Source organism: Lissotriton helveticus, chromosome 6, assembly GCF_964261635.1.
Source record: "Lissotriton helveticus chromosome 6, aLisHel1.1, whole genome shotgun sequence".
In the NCBI taxonomy this organism is placed as follows: Eukaryota; Metazoa; Chordata; class Amphibia; order Caudata; family Salamandridae; genus Lissotriton; species Lissotriton helveticus.
In genome coordinates this window covers 740068282-740089846 of record NC_136067.1, presented here as the reverse complement: position 1 = coordinate 740089846, position 21565 = coordinate 740068282, and the positions used below count along the sequence as shown (strand labels likewise).

At 41.8% G+C, this 21565-nt stretch overlaps 1 protein-coding gene across 1 annotated transcript in view; it reads left to right on the top strand.

The window, feature by feature from the left end:
* Positions 1 to 17467, top strand: part of FUT9 (fucosyltransferase 9) — a 675803-nt gene extending 658336 nt beyond the window's left edge. The window contains exon 5 of the mRNA XM_078646847.1: positions 15645 to 17467. Coding sequence (XP_078502973.1) covers positions 15653 to 16732 — 1080 coding nt within the window. The 5' untranslated portion in view covers positions 15645 to 15652 and the 3' untranslated portion in view covers positions 16733 to 17467. The remainder of the gene's footprint in view (positions 1 to 15644) is intronic.
* The last annotated feature ends 4098 nt before the right edge of the window (positions 17468 to 21565 follow it).

Here is a 21565-nt window from a genome sequence, read left to right as displayed (position 1 = left end):
TTGGGCCCCGCTTTGCATATCAGAGAAATTTATCACTAATGACATGAAAAGTGGGCGTGCCAAGATGTTAGTGACTGGAAACAGTCGCTAACATCGCTATCTCCTATTACCAACTTTTGGAGATATTCGCGCTAAGCGCGAATATCTCCAAAAGCTAACACCTGCCCTGAGCAGTTCTTAGCCATGTTATCCAATGGGAGGTGGATAACATGGCTAAGAGCATTTGCTCGGTAATGCATGAATATCGCTGACTTTTCAGCGATATTCATGCATTTCGGCTGATTTTTATCGCTTAGGAGATAAACCTTGATAATATCAAGGCTCCTAAGCGATAAAAATCGTCGTTACACGGCGATAAAATTATTGCCGCTAAGCCAACCTAGCGATAATTATCGCTAGTTGTTGGTAATATGCCCCTATATCTTCTCTGAAATATGAAACTCTTGTGCTATTCAGTTAAGTCACAAAACATGTTCAATCATGAGATAAAGAGTGTCACAGGAAATTGATAACATTTTCTTGAGTGTTAGCACATTCACTGGTACAGTAAATAGACATGACATCTAGCAAAGATCGAATATTGTCATCAACTATTACAGAATCATGGACGGGAGCAAATATGTTATCAATAATCTTGTACTTTGAAGTTCCCAGGTGAAATGTAGGCTGCATGAAATCATGAATTCATACCACAAAATAAGTGTCATCACGTAAAAAGTGCAGAAAACAAGGCAAAAACTGCAAAGCATAAAGTGGAAGAGTCTCAAACTAATCCAAAATATAACCTAACCGAGCAGGAATAAAATAAATACAATTAAAATATATATTTTTTCGTTCGCTCAAAAAGACTCTCACTACTACCATGTCTAATATGTAACTCCGCGGCTGTTACAAGGATAAAACCGCAAAGTTTATAATCATCAGAACTGGCTGTAACAAAAGAAAAATAATCCACATCTTCGTTAATATTTCAACATTCAAATATGCTGTAACCAAGAAGAGGTGCCAACTCAAGCATGGTGACTAAAACGTGGCCATCTCCGTTAGCCTCCAAGCCACACTCCCACCCGACAAATAACTTAGTGAAAGCTACCTTTCAATGTCGTGTTCGTTTTTGATTCTGTCCTGGTGACTTGTCTCAACTGACTGCAAGTTTAGCTTCATTTTTAATGTACGCAATCATTTTTTTAAAAGACTATTACATTCAATCCTGGCACTTGCATCCAAAATCAAAGGTAGGTAGCAACTAGCCATGGATTTGATATCCACCCAATATGGCAGCTACCATATTAATAGCAGCTAATACCATTTTCAGAGCGCTTCTTTATAACACAGTTTATTTAATTGTCTTTTTCAATTTTTGAGCCAGTGAGAACCTGGTTAATTTGAATGCTTGGCTGCTTTTCCTCTTTTAAAAGTAGAGTGCTGTTCAAGGAAATAGCTTTATATTTAAAATCTCGTTATCACTTCGTTGCATTCTCACTGCTATATTTTAGAGAATGTTCTTCCTTTGTGTCATGATCTTGGTAACAAAGAGATTTGTCTGTTATGTGAAAGACGTCTTAGGGCTTTCTGCTTTATCCCTCAATCCTCCATCTCGGTGTTACCAAAGGAGGATACCTGCGGAGGTATTATTCCTAACTTATGCTTCCCTTTGAAAATGCTCATTTTTGTCTTTCAGCTCATACTTAATTTGAGCCGTGGTTTCTGGTGCTCAGCGCCAGCACTACTTAATCATCAACACCGCCACTCGAGAACTCGACCCAAAGATGCACTTTTCGTGACACATTCTTTTTTTGTAGTTCCAGGGAGATTAAGTGATTTGCCCCGAATCACAGGATGTTAAGCCTACTTCGAGACTCGAATCTGGTTCCCCAGCTCCAAAGTCGGCAGCTCTGGCCCTTATGCCGCATCCACTTCCCACTTTTAGGGTTTTTGGTGAGTTCTGTTATTAGTGGCGCTAATAGGAACAATTGTCTGGTGGACGTTGCCACTCAATACAAGAGGCGTTCGCTCTTGCAGAACTGCAATATTAAAATGCCTAGAACCGGAAGATCCACAGCTTAACTGTTGTTTGACCAAACTCCTAATTAAGTATGAGGAAATATCAAATAAAGACTAGTGGCAAGGTTAAATGGTTACAAGATGTATTATTGGAGACAATGCTAAGTGGACCACTTACTCTTGAGGAAATGATATATCAAAATGCTCCTGAGCAGCCTAGTCGACCCTTGATTAGCCTCAAAATCTAGTAAAAGGAACATTCAAAACAAGGCTAGCGTCACAAGTACGCTTCACAAGCATTGCTTCACAAGTACGCCAGTTTGACGTCATTTTACATGTGAGGCTATTTTATCAAATGGGCAGAAAGTGGGCATTCCAGGGTAGGATTCGATGAGCCCCTACAACTTGTGAGGCATGTTCATCTACGCTGGACAGACATTCCCGCTCTGGATAAAACATCACCTCCACTCAGTTTCCCAAGTGTTCTTCTGAAATCATTTGTGAATTCTAAAAGACATCATAAAGTTACTGTAAACCTAAATCCTTGGAATATAATGTATACTTCTATTTTGAAGAATAATAAGGTCCTTAGAGAGGCTGTGGGAAAAATGTGTTTTTCATACATCCATTTGTCACTCCACTGACTCACTCTTGCATTCACCCTCTGGCATAACCAGAATAATTCACACACAAACTCAACAATATATGCAAGATAACTTAAAAGAATAAAAGTAGAAAAAAGAAAACATGCTACCATCTAATAACGGTGGGCATGCACTTGATGCCATATTCAGAACCAAAAGGTCTGCCATCATGGAATGGTAAAACAATAATACACTACGGACAACAGCATTTTATAATGGTCTCCTGTATTAGAAGTAGCTATTTGGGATGTGGTGCAATGCAGATGAAATGAGTGGCACGCACTCCAGACATCATTCTGCGAAACATGCTCTTAAATCCCTCCACTGGCTCCCTGTGGAGAAAAGTATTGATATTAAAGCTCTTTGTATTGCTTTTAAAGCCCTCCACAATCACAGACCAGACAACCTAAAGCACCAGATCCATTGTTCTGTTCTGCAGAGAAACCTCCGGTCATTGTCTCTAAAGCTGGTGGAGGTTCCCAGATTCCAACTTAAAAGCTGGGAGCGGGGGAGCAAAGTTTTGTTGCTAACACTGCCAGATTATGGAACTGTCTTTTCACCAATTTAAAAACTCCTCTGTTCTGCTTTCTTTTAGAAATGCCCTTAAAACCTGTCTTTTCTCCCGTTAGTCAATCTTCCATAACGCTAGGATTAATTGCTCCTAGTTTTTGGTTCCCACCCCAGGTTTTAAAGCACCTAGACGCCTTTGGGTATTAGCTCACGCTTTACAAATAAATAAACAAATTTAAAAAAATGCTATCTATCCCATTAGGGCTTAACAATGATTCTCCTAGTGCAAATCTTCTAAAGTCGGGGTCTATCAGAGGTGGTAACCAACACCAAAACCATGGCCCACCAAGATAATCTATTAGATTCAATGTATCAAAACATAACATTTGTAAACTTTAATTCTGAGTATTAGCAATACACTCTTAATCACCTAATAACGTTAACATATTCTTGTCACAATCAATATGTCAGGCCTACTGTTTTTATCGTAACTTTTCATAATAAACAATCAATCAGGCAGCCTTTATCATTGGCTTGTGACCATAACCAGCTCAATTCCATTTTGCTGAGCATAAGCATTCCAAAAGGCAACCATCTGTCATAAAGCCTTAAAAGTACAAATGTATACAAAATTACACAGTTGGTGAAGCAAACATCATCTCTCCTAAGAGCGCCTAACAAGGATTACAATAATGCATATCTTCTATCCGCATACCAAAACCTTTGCCTACAAACAGTAAAATTAAAAACAAATTCCTGTATTCAGGCTTGCTCACAGTGTAATAACAATTAGCCCTTAAAAGACTATTGTCACACATCCTCCCCTTCCCAGGTAGGCTCTAGGCTGAATATTTGCTGGTCGCCCAGATTCAGACACACAGATGTCGTGATACCACTTTCCTGCCGAGAGGGGTTTCTGATCTTGCATCGCTCTATACCAGGCTAAAAATACATGCTAGGGTCTGCTGACCCTCGTGGAGCCTAAATCCCTGGTGTATCAAGGAGGCAGCTGATAGGGTTTGTAGGAGTTTCAGATAAAGGCGCTCTACCTAGAGTATACGTTACACCCTGTTGGGAGATGATGTCTAAGGTGTGGTGTGTAAAGAGCGAACGGAATAACCCTAAAACCGTTCCAGGAAAATCAGAAAGATTATCACAAACTATTAGCAGCAAAGCTCTCGCAACCACAAAACAGTATAAAACATACAAAACAGTAATGACAATAAAGTAGCAGAAAACAGCAGATCTTTATGTTCGTATTCTTATTCAACAGGACGTTTATTGGATCCACATTCAGCCGACACGTGTTTCGTCGTGTTAAAGTGGAGTCAACACGACTCTTCAGGGCTGATGAAAATAAAATAAAAACAACATGTGTATAGTACAATTCACTTGTAACACATCTTATACACTTATCAGTGATGGAGACGTGCATGGAAGTGAAAGTGAGTTTCCGTCAACGGATTGGTGTGTGCCCAGTGTCCGTTTTAGTGATTAAAAACCATGCACATCCACATTTACATTATGGTGATGGTGGTGCAAGGCGTAGGTGAGTGAAAAAACAACAATATCTGTCTTTTCTATATATAATTATTGTTGGTACAATCTACCGGAATCACGTGACCTGTTCCTCTCATGCTCACGAAGAACCCGCGTTTGTGAAGGATCAGGGTGCAAAAGTGTCAATTGCTTCATTTAATAAGCACACAGGTGAGTATGTCGTGCTCAGTATTAAAGTGGGTCTATATACAAAAGTCAAATAACTCATGCAAGTCCAATGCAACCCTTAATACTAATTGTCGCATACCTGGTATAAAGACCCAGGCATCTATGGGTTGATGCGAAAAACTGAGTATAGTTGATAAGAGGATCTATGTAACACAAGGGTAAAAACAACGGGAGAAAACTAAGAGCGGGCAAGTGGTTTACAACGTAGGGTGCCGTGCAAAGTATCGCTAACTGTGGCTTACCCTGTATGTAAGTAGAAGGGTGTTCAATATCTTAAACATCCAAAGAACCCTAATTCCGGGTTCTGAGCTGAGTATCGCACAGCTCCGTTAACGTGCGAGCTCAACCAGGCTCGTTAGTACCAAAATAAAACTGCATGGAAAAGGGAAAGAAATAAAGCTATGAGAAAAATGGGAGTAGAAAAGAAACAATGGTGCCATTTCAGTTCTCTGTAAAATAATACGATCAATTCTCGTCTGTAGTGTACATACCTAAACACGTGTAAGTGTCTAACTGTACCGGGAGGGGATCCAATGTTAAAGATGGGGTTGGTTCTTAGTTTTAGAATCTCCAGGTTTAACGCACTAAAAAACACAAAAACGGAAGAGGGAGTGAGAGATGCCCAAGAAAAATATACGCTAAGCATCGGCGAAGGCAAGTTCGCAGGGTGCTATGGTCTTACCTGTTGCTCAGTATCCCTCCTCTGTGTGTTTTCCCGGTCGCCGTGTTCCATGGACGGACACGTGACCGGAAACCGGAAAGACTCAAATAGTCTTGGTCAATTACTGACTAGAACGTGCCATAAGATTACTGAGCTCCAAAGTAACCACCATCTTGGGTGTGGAAAATTATGCATATACGAAGTCACCATTCAATCTAAAAGGATAATCGGGTAAAGGCGGATACACCCCTGTTAACGAAATGAGCTCCATACCGAGAATATTTGTAAACAATCATAGATAAGATCAGATGCATGCGTAATAGATCTCTAAGATTATAAGTGTACGATCCCTTGTGTTGGAGGTTTCTTGTTACGGATGAGAAAAGGGAAATCAGGACAATTAAGGAAATAAGCAGATTCGCCTATTAGCACAGTGTCATAATTCACGACTAATTCAGATCGTGAAAAAGAACCTTCATAATTGTGGAACTATTTCATGATAGCAAACTATCCCAATCCGAATAGTAAACTAGTGGTCAAATGTACAAAGTAAATTAAAATTGAACGTTACTCGCAGTGCAAACTTAGAGCTGCAGCGTGGGTTAATTTCTTATATACGTGTAAACAGCTAAGTTTGATTGAAAATCCCGAATTATGCACCCATAAGTGAATATAAAAACACACGGTGACTGGTGACATGACAACCTTAATGTACAAATTGGGATCAGTCTTATTGTAAATTGTAAGATTGTAAATCCCTGGTGTATCAAGGACTGGGACACTAGAGAGGGCCTTGTGATGGCTACAGAGAATTACTTCACTGACAACAGAGGCTCCGTGGAGTCTGAGGCAATGGTGTGGGAGGCATATAAACCGGTAATACTTGATATCTAAGATATCAGGGTTAAAAAAAGGAGGCAAAAAAACAACTGGAGGACATAGAGCACCACTTATCGATGTGGGAGGAGGGTTACCTGGTCATTGTGACTTCTGCGCTAGTGCATCTCCTTGCATTCCTGTGGGAGAATACCAGCAGATAGAGGATGAGGAGGTGCAGAAACCGCTTAAGACAGTCGGTAGGTTAGATTAGATCGGTTATAAGGTAGGGAAGCTCCTAGCTTGATTGGTGCATTGTGAGGAGGGTCAGATAACGGGTGAGGGAGGTGTTCAGTACAACTGGGAGTGTTATGTACACAGCCCTAGAAATGACAGAGAGGTACTTGCCTGTTCAAAAGAGACTTTTTTTCTGTTTTGGGTCGTTGTGCCTCATGGTAAGAGCAGGAGAGCGCAGAGGGGTCTGGAGTCACTACAGTCTGGGCCAGGGGTCTCCAACCTTTTGTGTAGTCTGAGCTACTTCTGGTCAGTGAAAATCGTCATGAGCTACTAAACCCAAGGAACTCGCGCATTTTTCCGAGCAAACCCCCCTTGCCCAGTTTCATTGACTATAAGCCTCATTTCAGCTGAACCCATACTGTGGTTTGAACAAAATACTTGAGTTCCCTAGAAACACTGAAACTTTAGACTTTTTGGCCCACCAGCCAATAAAATCGAGCCGCAAATAGCCCAAAAAACACAGACAAGAATTGGCACAGCCCACCAGCCAACAAAATCAACCCACAAAACCAACCAAGGCACTAATCTGTCAGGCCAGCCCTAAGGGCATGGTCTGCATCACCTGTCGTCATTCCCACCCCACTGGCCTCTCGAGTGCGGTCCCATAGAAGGGCATCCCCCCCCGTACAAAGACACTCAATAATAATATTTCACAATTGTGGCCAAATACAAAGTGTGTATTACAAACAGACATACTTTGCTTGCTCCTGGCAGTGTTGTTAGTGAGATGGAATGAAAAGTTAGTTACAATAAGGGATTGATTGTGGAAACCAGCTGTTGCGCATATGATCATAAATCCACCATTTATATTTATAAACTTGTTCAATAAATTAGCTGCTTGGTGACAGAACAGGTCTTATCCAGAGTGCAACTGTGACTTTTTTTGCACTCCTTTTTCATTAACATTACCTCTTACAAAGCCTAACCTTTATTGGACAGTGTGAAACTGCAAGCCCCAGCATGCATTGTGCTGTGGGCTCAGAAACCAAGACTGTCTGATTCTGAAAGTCTCTGTTAGTGAAACGAAGCACACATGACTAGCTGTGACCACTCTGTGAAGTAAGGTGCGCAAAATGCTTGCTTTGTTAAATCAATGAAGCAATAACACAGCAAAGCCTGGGACAATCGGGCCACCTGCCTTGAAAAACACACAAGACTTCATGATGATTGCTGCACAGAGATCCCTCTTATGCAGAGAAATATGGAATGCTTGAGGGCGGACCGGACACAAGACACATAGAAACACCATTCATGCCCACGCTGCACATAATCAGCAGGGCTGCTGTTTAACATGACCCTGCCCTCTCCTGCATCCTACCTTACCTGATTCTCTGATATATAAGGTGGCAGGCTAAAAAGGCAGGTGGCAGTGGGCCTGGCCAATTCAATACTACTCACGCCATCTGTAAACCTGCTCTGTACTGGCACTCTTCGCACACAATGATAAGCGCTGTGCCAGGGTGGGAAAGGCAGGAGAGGAGGCGCATGCACAAGATGTGCATGTAGAAGAGGAACGTCATCCTCTTCAGCCCACCCCCACCCCAGCTAAGCTCAAACCAATCTGAGCAGGTGCTTTGGGTGAGGGCGGGAAATGGAGCAAAAAAAAGCCTAAATTATGGCGGATGCAGTGGATAGGATGGGTCTGTGTGCCTTTGGAGATTGGATCTACAAATAATCTTGAGGCACCCATAGCACTATGGAGGCGACCTGCTCCGCCCATGCTAGCAGTTATCTAGCAATATAGGTGCAATGGATATTGCACTGTTTTAATTGAGGTCGGGCAAAGATCACCATTAGCCGTTTCCCTGTTTTGAAAGTACACGAAGGGGCAGCTAGATTAAAGAGGAGATGAGGACCTGAGTAATGTTCTATTTCCGGCCCTGGGATTAGGGCAGGGCTGGGGTGTGCTACTGCATATATTTTTACCGAGGTACGGGGAACTACGAGCCACAGGAAAGTAATGCAATTGGATATTTAAGTATGCCATTTCTTCAATAGTGCGCGGGACCGAAGGGCCTTATTCAATGAGATCGTTTCTGTTACCTCCTGCAGTGGTCAAATGTAAAGGTGGCAGGCTGTGCTGTAGGCACAAACAAGGCTGATGGCGTGGGTACGAGCAGTTCTATACTGCTTGTACCACCGTCCTTGACACACCTGCTGCTCTGCAATGGCCTCACCATGCCACGCCTGCTGCTCCATACTGGCACTCGTGCACAAAGAAAAGTACGGTGCCGAAGTGGGAAAAGCAGGGCGCGCAGACACGAGATGTACACGAAGGAGAGGAGAGGAACGTCATCCTCTAAGCCCCGCCCCAGTTAAGCTCAACAACCAATCCGATCAGCTGATTTGGGTGAGGGGAGGCAACGGAGCCAAAAAAAGCCTGAATAGCCCAAACAACACTAAAGGACTACTAAATTGAAATGCAAGCTGCACGAGCTACTCACAGGGTCTCGGCGAGCTACTGGTAGCTCGCGATCGACCTGTTGGAGACCCCTGGTCTAGGCGCTGGATCAGATCTAATGAAGTCGTAGGAGGGAATATATCCAGCAATGTTCAAGAAGAGATAGACTCCAGCCCCGGAGCCAAATGTAGGATGAAGATCAGGTAGGCCATACAATGGGGAGCTCGGGGCCCTGCAGGCTGCACATAGCCTCCGCATGATGGCAGAATACCTCCATGAGGAATGGGGGTGATACTACATACCAGCACCCCAAGCTCACTGTGTTTTTTGTCCTGCACTGTCAATCAATCAATCAATCAATCAATCACTGTATCACCGGATAATGCTGGGGGTGGGCATAGTGATGGTGTGCGCTTGATCTGCCCTGTAGCTCCACTTACTGGGCCTTAGGCTGTCATACCATGACTGTATGGGGGAGAATCACAAATGGAGCATGATGTCATCAGGGTGGGGGGGAGCAACACTGCACCCGACCCTGCTCCCTAGGTGGCCCTCTAGCAGCAAGATAAAAGGCTTTGGGACAGTGTGCTCCAAGACGCCATCCAAGAAAGTCCCAGGTGCAGGTGCCTCACTCCGCTTAGCTGCACCAAACCTCACAGCGACTCAGGCACATGTACACTAACCAGAGGCCCCAGCACATTGCAGTAGAAGGGTGCCATCTTCAGATCGGCTCACGTGGGCATATTTTATCGTGGTGGGCGGGAATGGGGCCAGGCAAGGCAGGCAGGTACCCCAGCTGTACTCGATAGTCCCCATCCTCAGGCTCATCCATGACCCCTGTTGCTGCGGCGCCTCCAAGAACTGCGCCTGACCACAAAGGTCCACCGCCTCATCTTACCCCCTTTTCAAAAAGGCATCCATCAGAGGATAATTGGCCTGCCAGGTGCACAGGCTGCTGCAATCTGACCTACACATCTATGGCATGAGGATGGAGTGAGAGAGTGTGAAAAAAGCAAATTGTTTCAGGTGTACTGCTCCGGAGTTTCACTGCGGCATGACCACCTTGGATGCCGGTGTGGCCACGGCCCCCCACCAACAATATGAGTTGGCAGAGTCCAAGAGATTTTGCTACCTGCAGGTTAGACATTACCTTACTAGTCAACTTGGAAACCTAGAGCAAACTGAGGAAGACTCCCCTTTGAAATATAGACTCTTGGGGGTCCACTTCAACACCATATCTGTGTCCATCACCTATGCCACCTTAATCCAGAACTGAGTACAGCCTTTAGACAAATTGAAGGGCAGCTGGAAGCAGGACAGGGCATGTGGACTGGCAGAGGCATGCAGATATCCCTGACAGATGGTGATCAGGGTTGGCTTTCATCTCATACAACTCAAGATACTGCAAATAGCACACACCACAAGGACAAGGCTCCATGTCATGGGCAGAATTCCCAATGGTAGGTGCCTGAGGGTCTGTGGTTAGAGGGGGACTCTGGTACATAACCTGTGGGAGTGCCCAAGACTGTAGGCATACTTGGGGACACCTAGAGGAGGCAGTGGGAGATGTGGTGTGTCTGGGCATCTGAGGGGAGCATATGCTGCCACGGTATTCCCTCCTGTTCTGTAACACTGCACTGATGCTCGCCAGGAGCTACATCATACAGGCTTGGGGTAAAGAGAAGCCTCCCAGCACGACCTGCTGGGAGCAGAACATGGACTTGTGTATGCGAGAGGAACGGACAGTGTATCAGTCATGGGACTGCTCGAAGAAGTTTGTCAAAATTTAGAGCACATGGGTGGAAGTGAGGGAGCAAGGGAATTAACCAGTCGGAACACTGCACGGTTGCACACTTGGCCAGGGAGGTAGATGCCACATGGATACATCTTGCTTTGTGCCTGTCAAGATTGCAACATTACCCAGGGATGCCAAAGTTATACTGTTGATGATTTAATTGCCATTTCTTTTATACTCTTATTTGCAAATAAAATGTTTTAAAAAAAAGAGGCAATTGTCTTTAACAAATACTTTTTGCAATAAGCATGTCAGGCCTACTGGCTTTGTTATAATATTTTATGATAAACAGATCAAGCCTATAAAATCTGGCATGACTTTTCCCAATGAACCAATGAAGCCTTTATCCTTTATCGTTGGCTTTACACCTAACCCAACAGTGGCCTGTTTAACTGCACATAAACTGGCAAAAACATTCATACATGGATTAAATAAATAAGTAGAATATTATAGCCTGCAAAACAATATACAGCCCTGCTCAAAATGTCCTAACAAAAATCACCACAGTGACAACACCCAGGGTTTGTCAGATTGGGTGGCTAACACCAAACCCCTTGCCTACTATCGTAATCTGTGAAATTACAAGTTACAAAATACCTGTCTATAGCCTGTAACTGTTAAAGACTTACAGGCGTTAAAATATGCTTTTTAAATTTAATAAAGTAGACCAACAGCCTTTGTCATAATGTTTCATAATAAGCAGAATAGTCCTATTGCATTGTACGTAATGCAGCCAGTGTCAGAAAAAGGCCTGCAGCTCGTCACCATAACCAACTCAGCCTACGGTTTTGAGTGCAAGCATTTCCATAAGGCAAACACCAGACACAAAGTCATACAAACACTATACTATTGCTCCTGAAACAGCCTAACAAACATTCTCACAAAGCAAACCTTCTATGTCCATGGTTTGTAACACTGGCTGACCTACAGCACAACCATTGCCATGTATTTCACTCTCTGAGATTCCATGCAACATAATAACTATCTGTAAACTTTAATATAGGGCAATAACAATTCACAAACGACTTTCACATATAGTTTTCACAATAAGTACTTAAGTCCCAGAGCCTTTATCATATCATTTCATAATAAACAGTTAAGGCGTATAGCCAAGATCATTGGCTGGCCACTATAACCAAGTCAGTGCTGCTCCATCAAGTATAAACTTTGCCATAAGCCAAAAAGTGCAATACAATAAATCTTTTTAGTGGAAGAACACAAATTCAGCCCAATCAAATCCTGTACTCAGGGAAACCAACATATGGGTGAGCCTAAGACCCTCTATAAGTAAGACTCTGAACGCTCTCCTTTGTTGATCACATAATGTCAGGAAACCGGTGGGCTGTCAAGCCAGACCTAAAAATCCAAGTAGATTAGTGTGCCTGCCCTCCTCCCATCTGTGCTGCTGCCAGAGAATAGCAAACACCGTAAATTAGTTAATAGCATTAAAGTACCATGTGTGTGCCCCTAACAATTCAAGCTCAGGCAGCTGGATAAATAAACAACATTTTCACAGCTGTGGAGACATGCTCCTTTTTATGGAAGCACACAACTTCTGTCCGATCAAAAATAGTGCTCCAGGCTATCAACATGTGGGCGGAGACAAAGCCCCTCTCCTGGCTACGCCTCTTAAAAGCTTTTTTCCGATGTATCATATACTGGCAACAGCTGTGCTGCCAAGCAGTATCTAAAGAGGGGTAGGGAGAACACATAAATTAACAGAACATAAAATGTCCATGTCATGGTATATCATGTGTATTTATATAGCTCACCACTCACCTGGGTGTGTATCCTGACGCCGATACCTCACTTAAGTGATTACATGCTGCACACCTATTGTTATTACACTCTAGTACGCTGTCTAGAAGAATTTGCAATGTTTTAAAGGTCTGATCAAAGCAAATATATCACATAAATTGACCTAACATGACACTTCCCATCATTGAACATATACTTTTAATTAAAAAGGGCATATTTCAATTTGACATTCATATACTGAGTGCTTAGAAAAAAGGGAAGTCGAATGTTGGTGACTTGGAGGCCCAACATCCCTCCAAGTGCTGGGATTTTCATTTAACACTTTACTCATTTACCTCTGAAACATCAGAATAAGTTAAAGGTACAAAGATTAGAGACTTTGAATATGCAGGCAGTGAGAGTGAGCCATGCATACTGTGCTGTCTGGTTTGGATGGGATCTGGTATTTCTGTCCAGTCCCTTCTACTCCTTTGTTGAGCTCACAAAACGATGGAAGATTACACCATGAAACATGCCAGTCACTTGCAATTTAGAAGCTTAATTGCATGACACATCTTGTTATCTTACAAGCCAAACGTCTGTGTTGCCACTCAGCTCTAGTTGGGAAATACTGTATTTCTCATACTCCCAGTAACAGTAGAGCTGTGACACCCAGGAGAGCTTTTTTATATTCACTGCATTTTGCATACCTGTCGGATTCAGAAAATGAATATTTAAACATTGTGAAAACCTTTCTGGACCGTCAAGTCCAAAACACGACGAAAGAAGCACTTTTATGGTGTAAGTCTCAAACTACTTTGTTAATAGCGTGGATTTGAGTATTCTTTTTAGGTCTGTCAATTGCCTTAATGAATGACGTGCTTCTTGGGCAGATGCCACATTTAAGTTTACCCAAGAACTAGTCACAATCAAAAAACTCCCATTGCTTTGAATCCCACAGTCAAATAAATGTTCACTCATCGCCCCTCTGCGCCACTCTGCTAGTGCAGCTTAAGGGAATATTGTAGGTGTTTCGATACTTTTTTTCGTGGCCCATACAAAATTCAAATCATGCCTGCTTAATTAGCAGAACGATAAGAATTTCGCATTCCACTTGTTATGCGAAATTACAACGTAATTATACTGCTGGGAGAGCTGCAAACGGTTGTGGTTAGCATCAGTTGAGCTTATTGCACTATTTTTGTAGAGTCATAAATTGAAACCCGCATGCACTGTGCGCAAAAATCTAGCACTAAATGACGCATAATTTTCCTAAAATTTCACTTAGCTCTGTAGGAACAATTATGCAAATTTTGCACACCTCTACTTTTTCACTTTTTTAATCCCATCTCCCTCCTTCTGAAGTTTTGTTTGCTGTGGGATATAAAGATTGACAATAGCTGCCTAGCACATTTAATGAAAATCATTTTAATTCTAGGCCCAAGTTGGGCTTGTACCTGTGCTCTGACAGCTAATCAGGAAGAAACATTGCTATTACGTGCATTATAAAGTTTAAAAATTCCGAAGCATGCTTCTTGCATATGTCCCTCCACTGTAATATCGATTGTGTATATAAAGTCAAACTACTACAAAAAATCCTAAAAACATACTTGTGCTTTAGGTCGTAAAGATGCCTTTATTTTCTCCTATTTTTCACTCGATGGGCCTGATGCTCAGGTAAGTTACACATATGGGTATGTTTACACATTTGAGTAAAGTTTCGGTATTCACAAAATGCATTTTTGTAGTACCTTACATTTATATAGTAACTTACACTCTTGAGGTGAGTCCAGCACTAAATGGCCAGCCACTGGTACTGCAAACACCCTCCCTAGAAAATAATGGTGGTAGGGACTTCCTACAAAAGAAAAAAATGCTACAAAAGTGTAAGTTACACAAAAGTGCTGTTTGCGAATACAAATGGTAGTAAACTTCCTCAAAGGTATGTTACTACAAAAGTGCAGTTTGTGAATAGTACTTTGTAGTACATGTTGTAGTACTAATGTAGTACTACAAACATACCTCAGATTGTAGTTTGTGAATCATACCCACAGTGTGTAGAAAGGAAGGCCCAGAGGGAGGTCAAGGGTGGAGGATTACAAAGTTCAGAAGGTGTGGTGGTAATGGTAGTTTGGGAGCAATGAAGCTCAGGGACATAGAGGATGGTAGCAGGAGTAAATTATTTTTTAATATATATTTGAGGGAAGGACACACTGAAGATGGGTTGCTGGAGCCCAGGTATATATGTTTGTGAATGGGGAGAGGCACCAAAAAGCAGTGCGTGTAATTTATAGCTGGCCTGATGTATTTGCTCCTGTTTTACTTTGCTGGACCATGATGAAAGGTCAGTGGGAGGGTGGAAATGAAGCACAGAACACATTCCAAATACATTGCATAAGTTTCAACAAAGCAATCGTTTCATTATGAGGCTTTATTTGACATAGTCAGCTCACTCTATATGATGTCACACAGCAGCCCTCGGTGGAAATTATCCTTGTTGTTGATACTCATCCATGTACAATTATAAATGACTTACATTTCTGTGCCCTGCACACAAAAGAAAGATACAGGTATAAACCATCAAATTCTCATTTGAATAAATCTGAAGAACAGAGTATTTAGTTTGGAAGGGTTCACAACTGGCACATTTCTTCCAAATAACAGTGAAACATAGAGAACGGTTGGACATTCAACAAATACCCTGATGCTCCTGGGTAAACCTCATAATATCGTATGCCTGGCCATGACGTCTTTGTAGATAGCAATATTTTAAATGTTATTGTGACTGCTGTGTTTATTTGTTATTTTATATTCTGTTAGCTATCCAGGTATTTCCAAGTATTTTGATGCTGCCTTCCAGATACACATTGTTATTTAAAAGGACACTAATTAAAAAAAAACATTTTCGATATTAGGGTTTAAATATGTTATTGGGGCGTGTTTCTTGTTACTGGGTACCTACAAAACAATCTTGTCCGATTAATACTTTATCTGGCATAGTTTCCTTTCTTTCAATAGCTATTTTGTTAACTCTCTTTCCTTTTTTTTCAGGGCAAATTATGACATCAACATCCAAAGGTATTTTCCGACCATTTTTAATCATTTGTATCGTCTTAAGTTGCTTCATGGTATGTGTGCTAATATACGTCAAGCCAACAAACAACTGGATCTCAAGCCCCATCGAATCCGCCAGCTCGGTTCTGAAAATGAAGAGCTTCTTTACCACTAAAAGTGATTATTTCAATGAAACGACAATTCTAATCTGGGTGTGGCCTTTTGGGCAGACATTTGAGTTGAAATCATGCAACACTTTATTCAACATCCAAGGATGCCACCTAACCATCGACCGGTCTCTATACAACAAATCACATGCGGTTCTTATCCATCACAGAGACATCAATTGGGACCTGACAAATTTACCACAGCAAGCCAGGCCACCCTTTCAGAAATGGATATGGATGAACTTGGAATCCCCAACACACACACCGCAGAAGAGTGGCATCGAACATCTTTTCAACCTGACCTTGACTTACAGACGGGATTCAGATATTCAAGTGCCTTATGGCTTCATGATCGTCAGTACCAATCCCTTTGAGTATGAAGTGCCAAGCAAAGACAAATTAGTGTGTTGGGTTGTTAGTAACTGGAATCCAGATCATGCAAGGGTCAAGTATTATAATGAGTTGAACAAGTATATTGAAATTCAGACCTACGGGCAAGCTTTTGGAGATTATCTAAGTGACAAAAGTCTTATCCCAACTATTTCAACTTGTAAATTTTACCTTTCCTTTGAAAACTCAATCCACAAAGACTACATCACCGAAAAACTTTACAATGCTTTGCTGGCTGGATCAGTGCCAGTTGTCCTGGGCCCATCCAGGGAAAACTATGAAAATTATATTCCTGCAGACTCTTTTATTCATGTGGATGATTTTCTCTCCCCCAGAGAACTAGCAGACTACCTTCTGTTGCTGAACGGTAATAGTGAGATGTATCTCAGTCTCTTCAACTGGAGAAAGTATTTTACAGTGAATTTATCCCAGTTTTGGGAATCACATGCGTGCCTTGCATGTGACCATGTAAAAAGACACCAGGAATACAAGTCTGTAAGCAATCTGGAAAAATGGTTTTGGAACTGATTTAACCCTTCGAGCACTTTGTATAAGAAGCCTGACGATCACTGTTTGAACTGAGTTGATCAAAGACAACTTCCTGTGTTTTCTGTCAATTTGCCAAATTGTATTTGCTCTGTAGTTTGTCAGATAATTTAAAGAGCATCGCCTGATGTTAGCAGCCATCACTGTTCAATTTGACATCAAATGTACATAGCTATTTGTGTGCACTGAGGATAGGTTTAATGTTTACTGCATTTTTTAATATTTCCCGAATGTCTGCCCAGAGTAATGTGAAGTAGTGATAACAAAGCAGCTTATTTGTGTTTCTCTTTTTATTGAACACATTCAATAGCCGAATTGAACATAGACAGAAATGTCATCAGATGTCATTTATAAATGAAACATCGTTTTTTATTTATTGAAAATTTTCCGTGTAGATGTTTTTGAGAAAAATGTCTAATGACTGAATTACAATACCTAATAACATTGTGTGGCAAAATAGAAAATTGAACCACAAAGTTTTTTTTCTGTGAGTAGTTGTTACTCATGCAAGATACTCCACAATTTCCAGGATTAAGTCACATCTATTCTTGTAAAAAAGCTTTGTGAAATGGCCCACTGTTCTATACATTTTAACCTATTTCTACTTTTTTTAAATGTCATTGGATAGTTTTGTGAAATGTATGGAACCACAATTACGTGCAGTGCATTTTGTCTATTGTCTTTTGTTGTTTTTCAGTTTATTTTTTAATAATAAAAATCTTCAAAGTATGTTTTTTGTTTTTCAAGAGGTTCGATATGGGAATGTCTTTATCCCTGTAAACTAAGAAAGTTATTGGGAGACCAGAGACTGTTCTTTATTCTTTAAATGTTTTGAATCAGCTTGGAAAGGTTTTCCTTATGTTTCACTTTCCTTCATGCTGTTCAGCACTGCGTTTGTTTGCATTCTGCTGACCAAAGCACTGACCAGAAGGACCAGCAGCAGTCTCTCAAACTTCTTTAAGTCTGCTATTCTTTTTTTGCGCATACAGGGTGTAATCCGTTATTTACTGTAGTGAATTGAAATGAGGTGCTTTTGAGTTAATCATTTTTCATTCGTAATTAACGACCATGACTTGCTCTTTTGAAATTTAAGTGATCTTCATTTAAAAGTTGCCTTCAATTTTCAAGCAAGGAATGTTGTACTAGGTGCCAACAGAATGCAAGGTTGCAATATGTGCATATTGCATGTTGAAAAATCATGTACCAACAATACATATGTTTATTTTTTCATTGTATGCAGCAGGATTTTGCCAGCAGCCAGCGTGGTATGCTGTGTCCCACACACTGTGTCTCACACACTGTGTCTCTAAACCAATTTTCACTTAAGGTGTCCATGGCTCAACCTTGATACAAAGGTCAAAGAAGCAGGGCAATACTCTAGAGGGAAGAGGTTTTTTCATCCCTTACAACACAGTTAAATGATGTAAAGAGAGACAAGGCACAATACCAATAGGTACAACATATATAGAGTTCAAGACAAGTGCTGAAAAAGCAATTCTCCAGTAAATGAAGTCTGTTGGAAAGGTGTGAGTTGTCTGGTTGAAATCAGTCGAAGAACCTATGGAGCAACATTGAACTTGTTTAAGATCCACAACAGTCCAAGAGTTGATTTGTGGGAGTTGTTCAAACTCGTATCTGGATCTGCCCAGGTGAAACGAGTGTCTACTAGAGGTGGTTAAAATACCGCTGTCCTCAGGTCTTCCAGATGTAGAAAATTGACACGTCATCTCCTGTCTTGTTCTGCAGTTAGAGTTGTGGTTTAAGGTTGAAGACTAGTTGTGAGTTGGCAAACCAGGTTGAAGATCTACAACCAGCAATATTAATCCAATATAGCTTCCACACAATGTACCATGAATCTTAACGTGTGCAACTCATTTTTGCAAGAAACTTTCAGCTGTTGAATTTCAGGTCACCCATGAAGATTTTTTGACCTCTTGGTAAACAGTTTCAGCTGGCTCCATATGGCTTGAAGTTCTCCCATCCATCCACCAGTCAGGAGTTCATGATCCAATGAACAAAAGCTGGAGCTCACCACCAGTCCACCACAAAAGCACCAATACCTACTTACAGGCATTGGAATACCATACAGTACAAGTATCCTGCAGGATTCCAGATTCTTTATTTCCTGGGAGTCTAGAAGAAGGCGTCTTTGCGTACAATGCTGAGTACCAGTTCTCCCTTTAGCCTTTTCACTGTCCCATGTTCTTCCCAAGTGCTCTCCCTTGGAGCCGTCCCTTGTTGTTGTTGAGTACCAGGATTCCTGTAACTTTCAGAAAACTAAGATGGTGTAAGAAGGTTATAGAGGTTGCCTTAATCAGAGCTTAGTTCAGCCTTCATGCGCACCGGTTTATTTGACTGGTTTCATGAGGCTATGGTGTCGATTCCGATCCGGTAAAATGCGCTCCGAATGGTCGTACGGAGAGTTTTTTCCCCGTACGAATCGTATCCGTAGACGTCCCGTACGTACGATGAAGTACGATCCGTACTAGGTGCCGAACTCCGTACGAGTCGTACAGGACTCCGTACGACTCAAATCTCCATACGAATCTCACTCGGAACCCACTGTACGCGACATCGCGGCACGTTTTTACGACCCAGCAAGTACGATTCGTGTCGGGTACGCGCCGTACGACCCTTTTCCTATGGGAGCCGAAAACAGTCGTAAACGCAGAGTTCGCGCCGAAACAGGTACGGAACGCCCCCCCCCGGGTACGGCACGTACCCCCCATGATCGCAGGGGTACGCGCCGTACCCCTCTGGTCATGCGGGGTACGTGCCGTACACCCAGCGTACATGGGGTACGCACCGTACCCCATGTACAGTGGGTGTACGGCACGTACCCCATGTACGCTGGGTGTACGGCACGTACCCCGCATGACCAGAGGGGTACGCCGCGTACCCCTGCGATCATGGGGGGTTCGCGCCGTACGGTGTGTAGGTGATCGTGCGCTTTTCCGTACGAATCGACGTGTACCGTACGATTCGCGTACGGGTTGGCCGATCGGGATCGGAATCGTCCGGTCGTACGGCGTCTGTACGAGTCGTACGGAAACGACTCCGGATACGATTCGTACGCCGGATTATTTTACCGGATCGGAATCGACCCCTATATTGGGATCTTGAAATGCAGAGCAGGTGGATTCACAAACGTGAACAATTCAAGCAGGTTCTTTCTCTCTTCTATTCAACAATGTTAACTTTGATGAACTACGTCAGGGTGAGACTAATTGCTCAACTGAGAAATTTACCAACACTTTTCTATTTGTCAACACCATGCAGAAATGTGAAATAAAGTTAATTCCAGTTGGCTGAAATATAAAAAGACAATATAGCCTTTAACACCTCTTGATGGCAAGATACCAAACATCTGATTACACATGTGAGCTCCACATATTGAAATCATTACATCCCAAGGGAATTCTAAACACTCCATTGAACACTTAGGGAATAATTATGTGCAATAATCAGATGAAGCTTTAGAAGATTTTGTCTGCAGATCACACCGTGACCATTGCCCTATACATGGCAGATGAGGAGACATTTTTCATGGAGTTGACCATTAGCTGCCTTCTCCATACTGTAAATGGGACATCACCAGGCCAATAAGCATGCACCATAATTTACAGTGTTGATGTTATGAGTATTTGTATACCTATTCAGTCTAGAAACCAGGCCAATTCAAAATATTGTACGACAGTCAAGTCTTGGGGGCTTTGCTATCAGACCCGAATACAAAAGAACCAAAATGTAGAGCAAAGGAAAATGCACATGTCCAATAAAGTGTAAAACTGAGTAAAGCATTTGAACCATCTAAAGCAGGGAAGAAACGTTTTTAAAACGATTTTTTTTCTTCATTGGCATTTTTAACAATATCAGTATAAAATTTAACGTGAACAATACTCTGTTTCAATTCGTAGTCCTCTAGTACAGGCCATGTCCTCATGAGAATTGGAGCTATCTCATGGGTAGCTCAGGTTTGCCCGCCCCTTGCCTTCAATTTAAAGGCAATTTCTTAAAGATTCTCAAATAGAAATTATTTTTCTTTATATCTGAGCATAATTCGATTGATTGTACTGCACACAGGATTTTGAATGTGCAGCAGAGTATTTTAATATTCACTCCCCAATTTTATCAATCAAATTGATTAAACACTTAATAAAAAAGGGGTCACCAACCTATGGAGAAAAAACAGTAACCTTTGGCAAGTCTTGCAATGCTATCAGTCACCAATAATAGGTAATTTAGAATTGTGCTTTGCTAGATGATGTTTTCTTGGATTTTGAGACCTGTTTTGATGGCATACACCTGAGGGTCCTGTCAAATACGTTCTGATTCCTGTAGTGTGTCATCAATAACTCATAGATCAGAGGAGTCTATACAGTGTGTGTCATGTTTTTGTTTTCAAAATACCTAATTGCGGTTATATTTTGGGTTAGGCATGTCACGTAATTCTGTGAAGTGTAATCACGCAGAATTATCTAACAATCACGCAAGATTGCATCGAATTATGCAAGAAAAACAATTCTGAATTTAGCTTTACTTTCTTAGCACAAAATGCCCCCTCACGTCTATAATGGTTGTGAGGATGCATTTCACACTACAAAATAGTACTAAGTGCAACAGTACATGCGCAGCTGCTCACACTCACTAAATGTGCACGTGGGGTACGATCTTCCCCCAACTTATCCCTGGAATTTTGCATCAAAAGTAGATGTGAGGATCGATTTTGCACCAAGAAAATAGTGCTAAATGCAGCAGAACATAAACAGTAGCATGAGCAGCCATTCACTAAATGTGCTGTTGCAGTAGAAATGT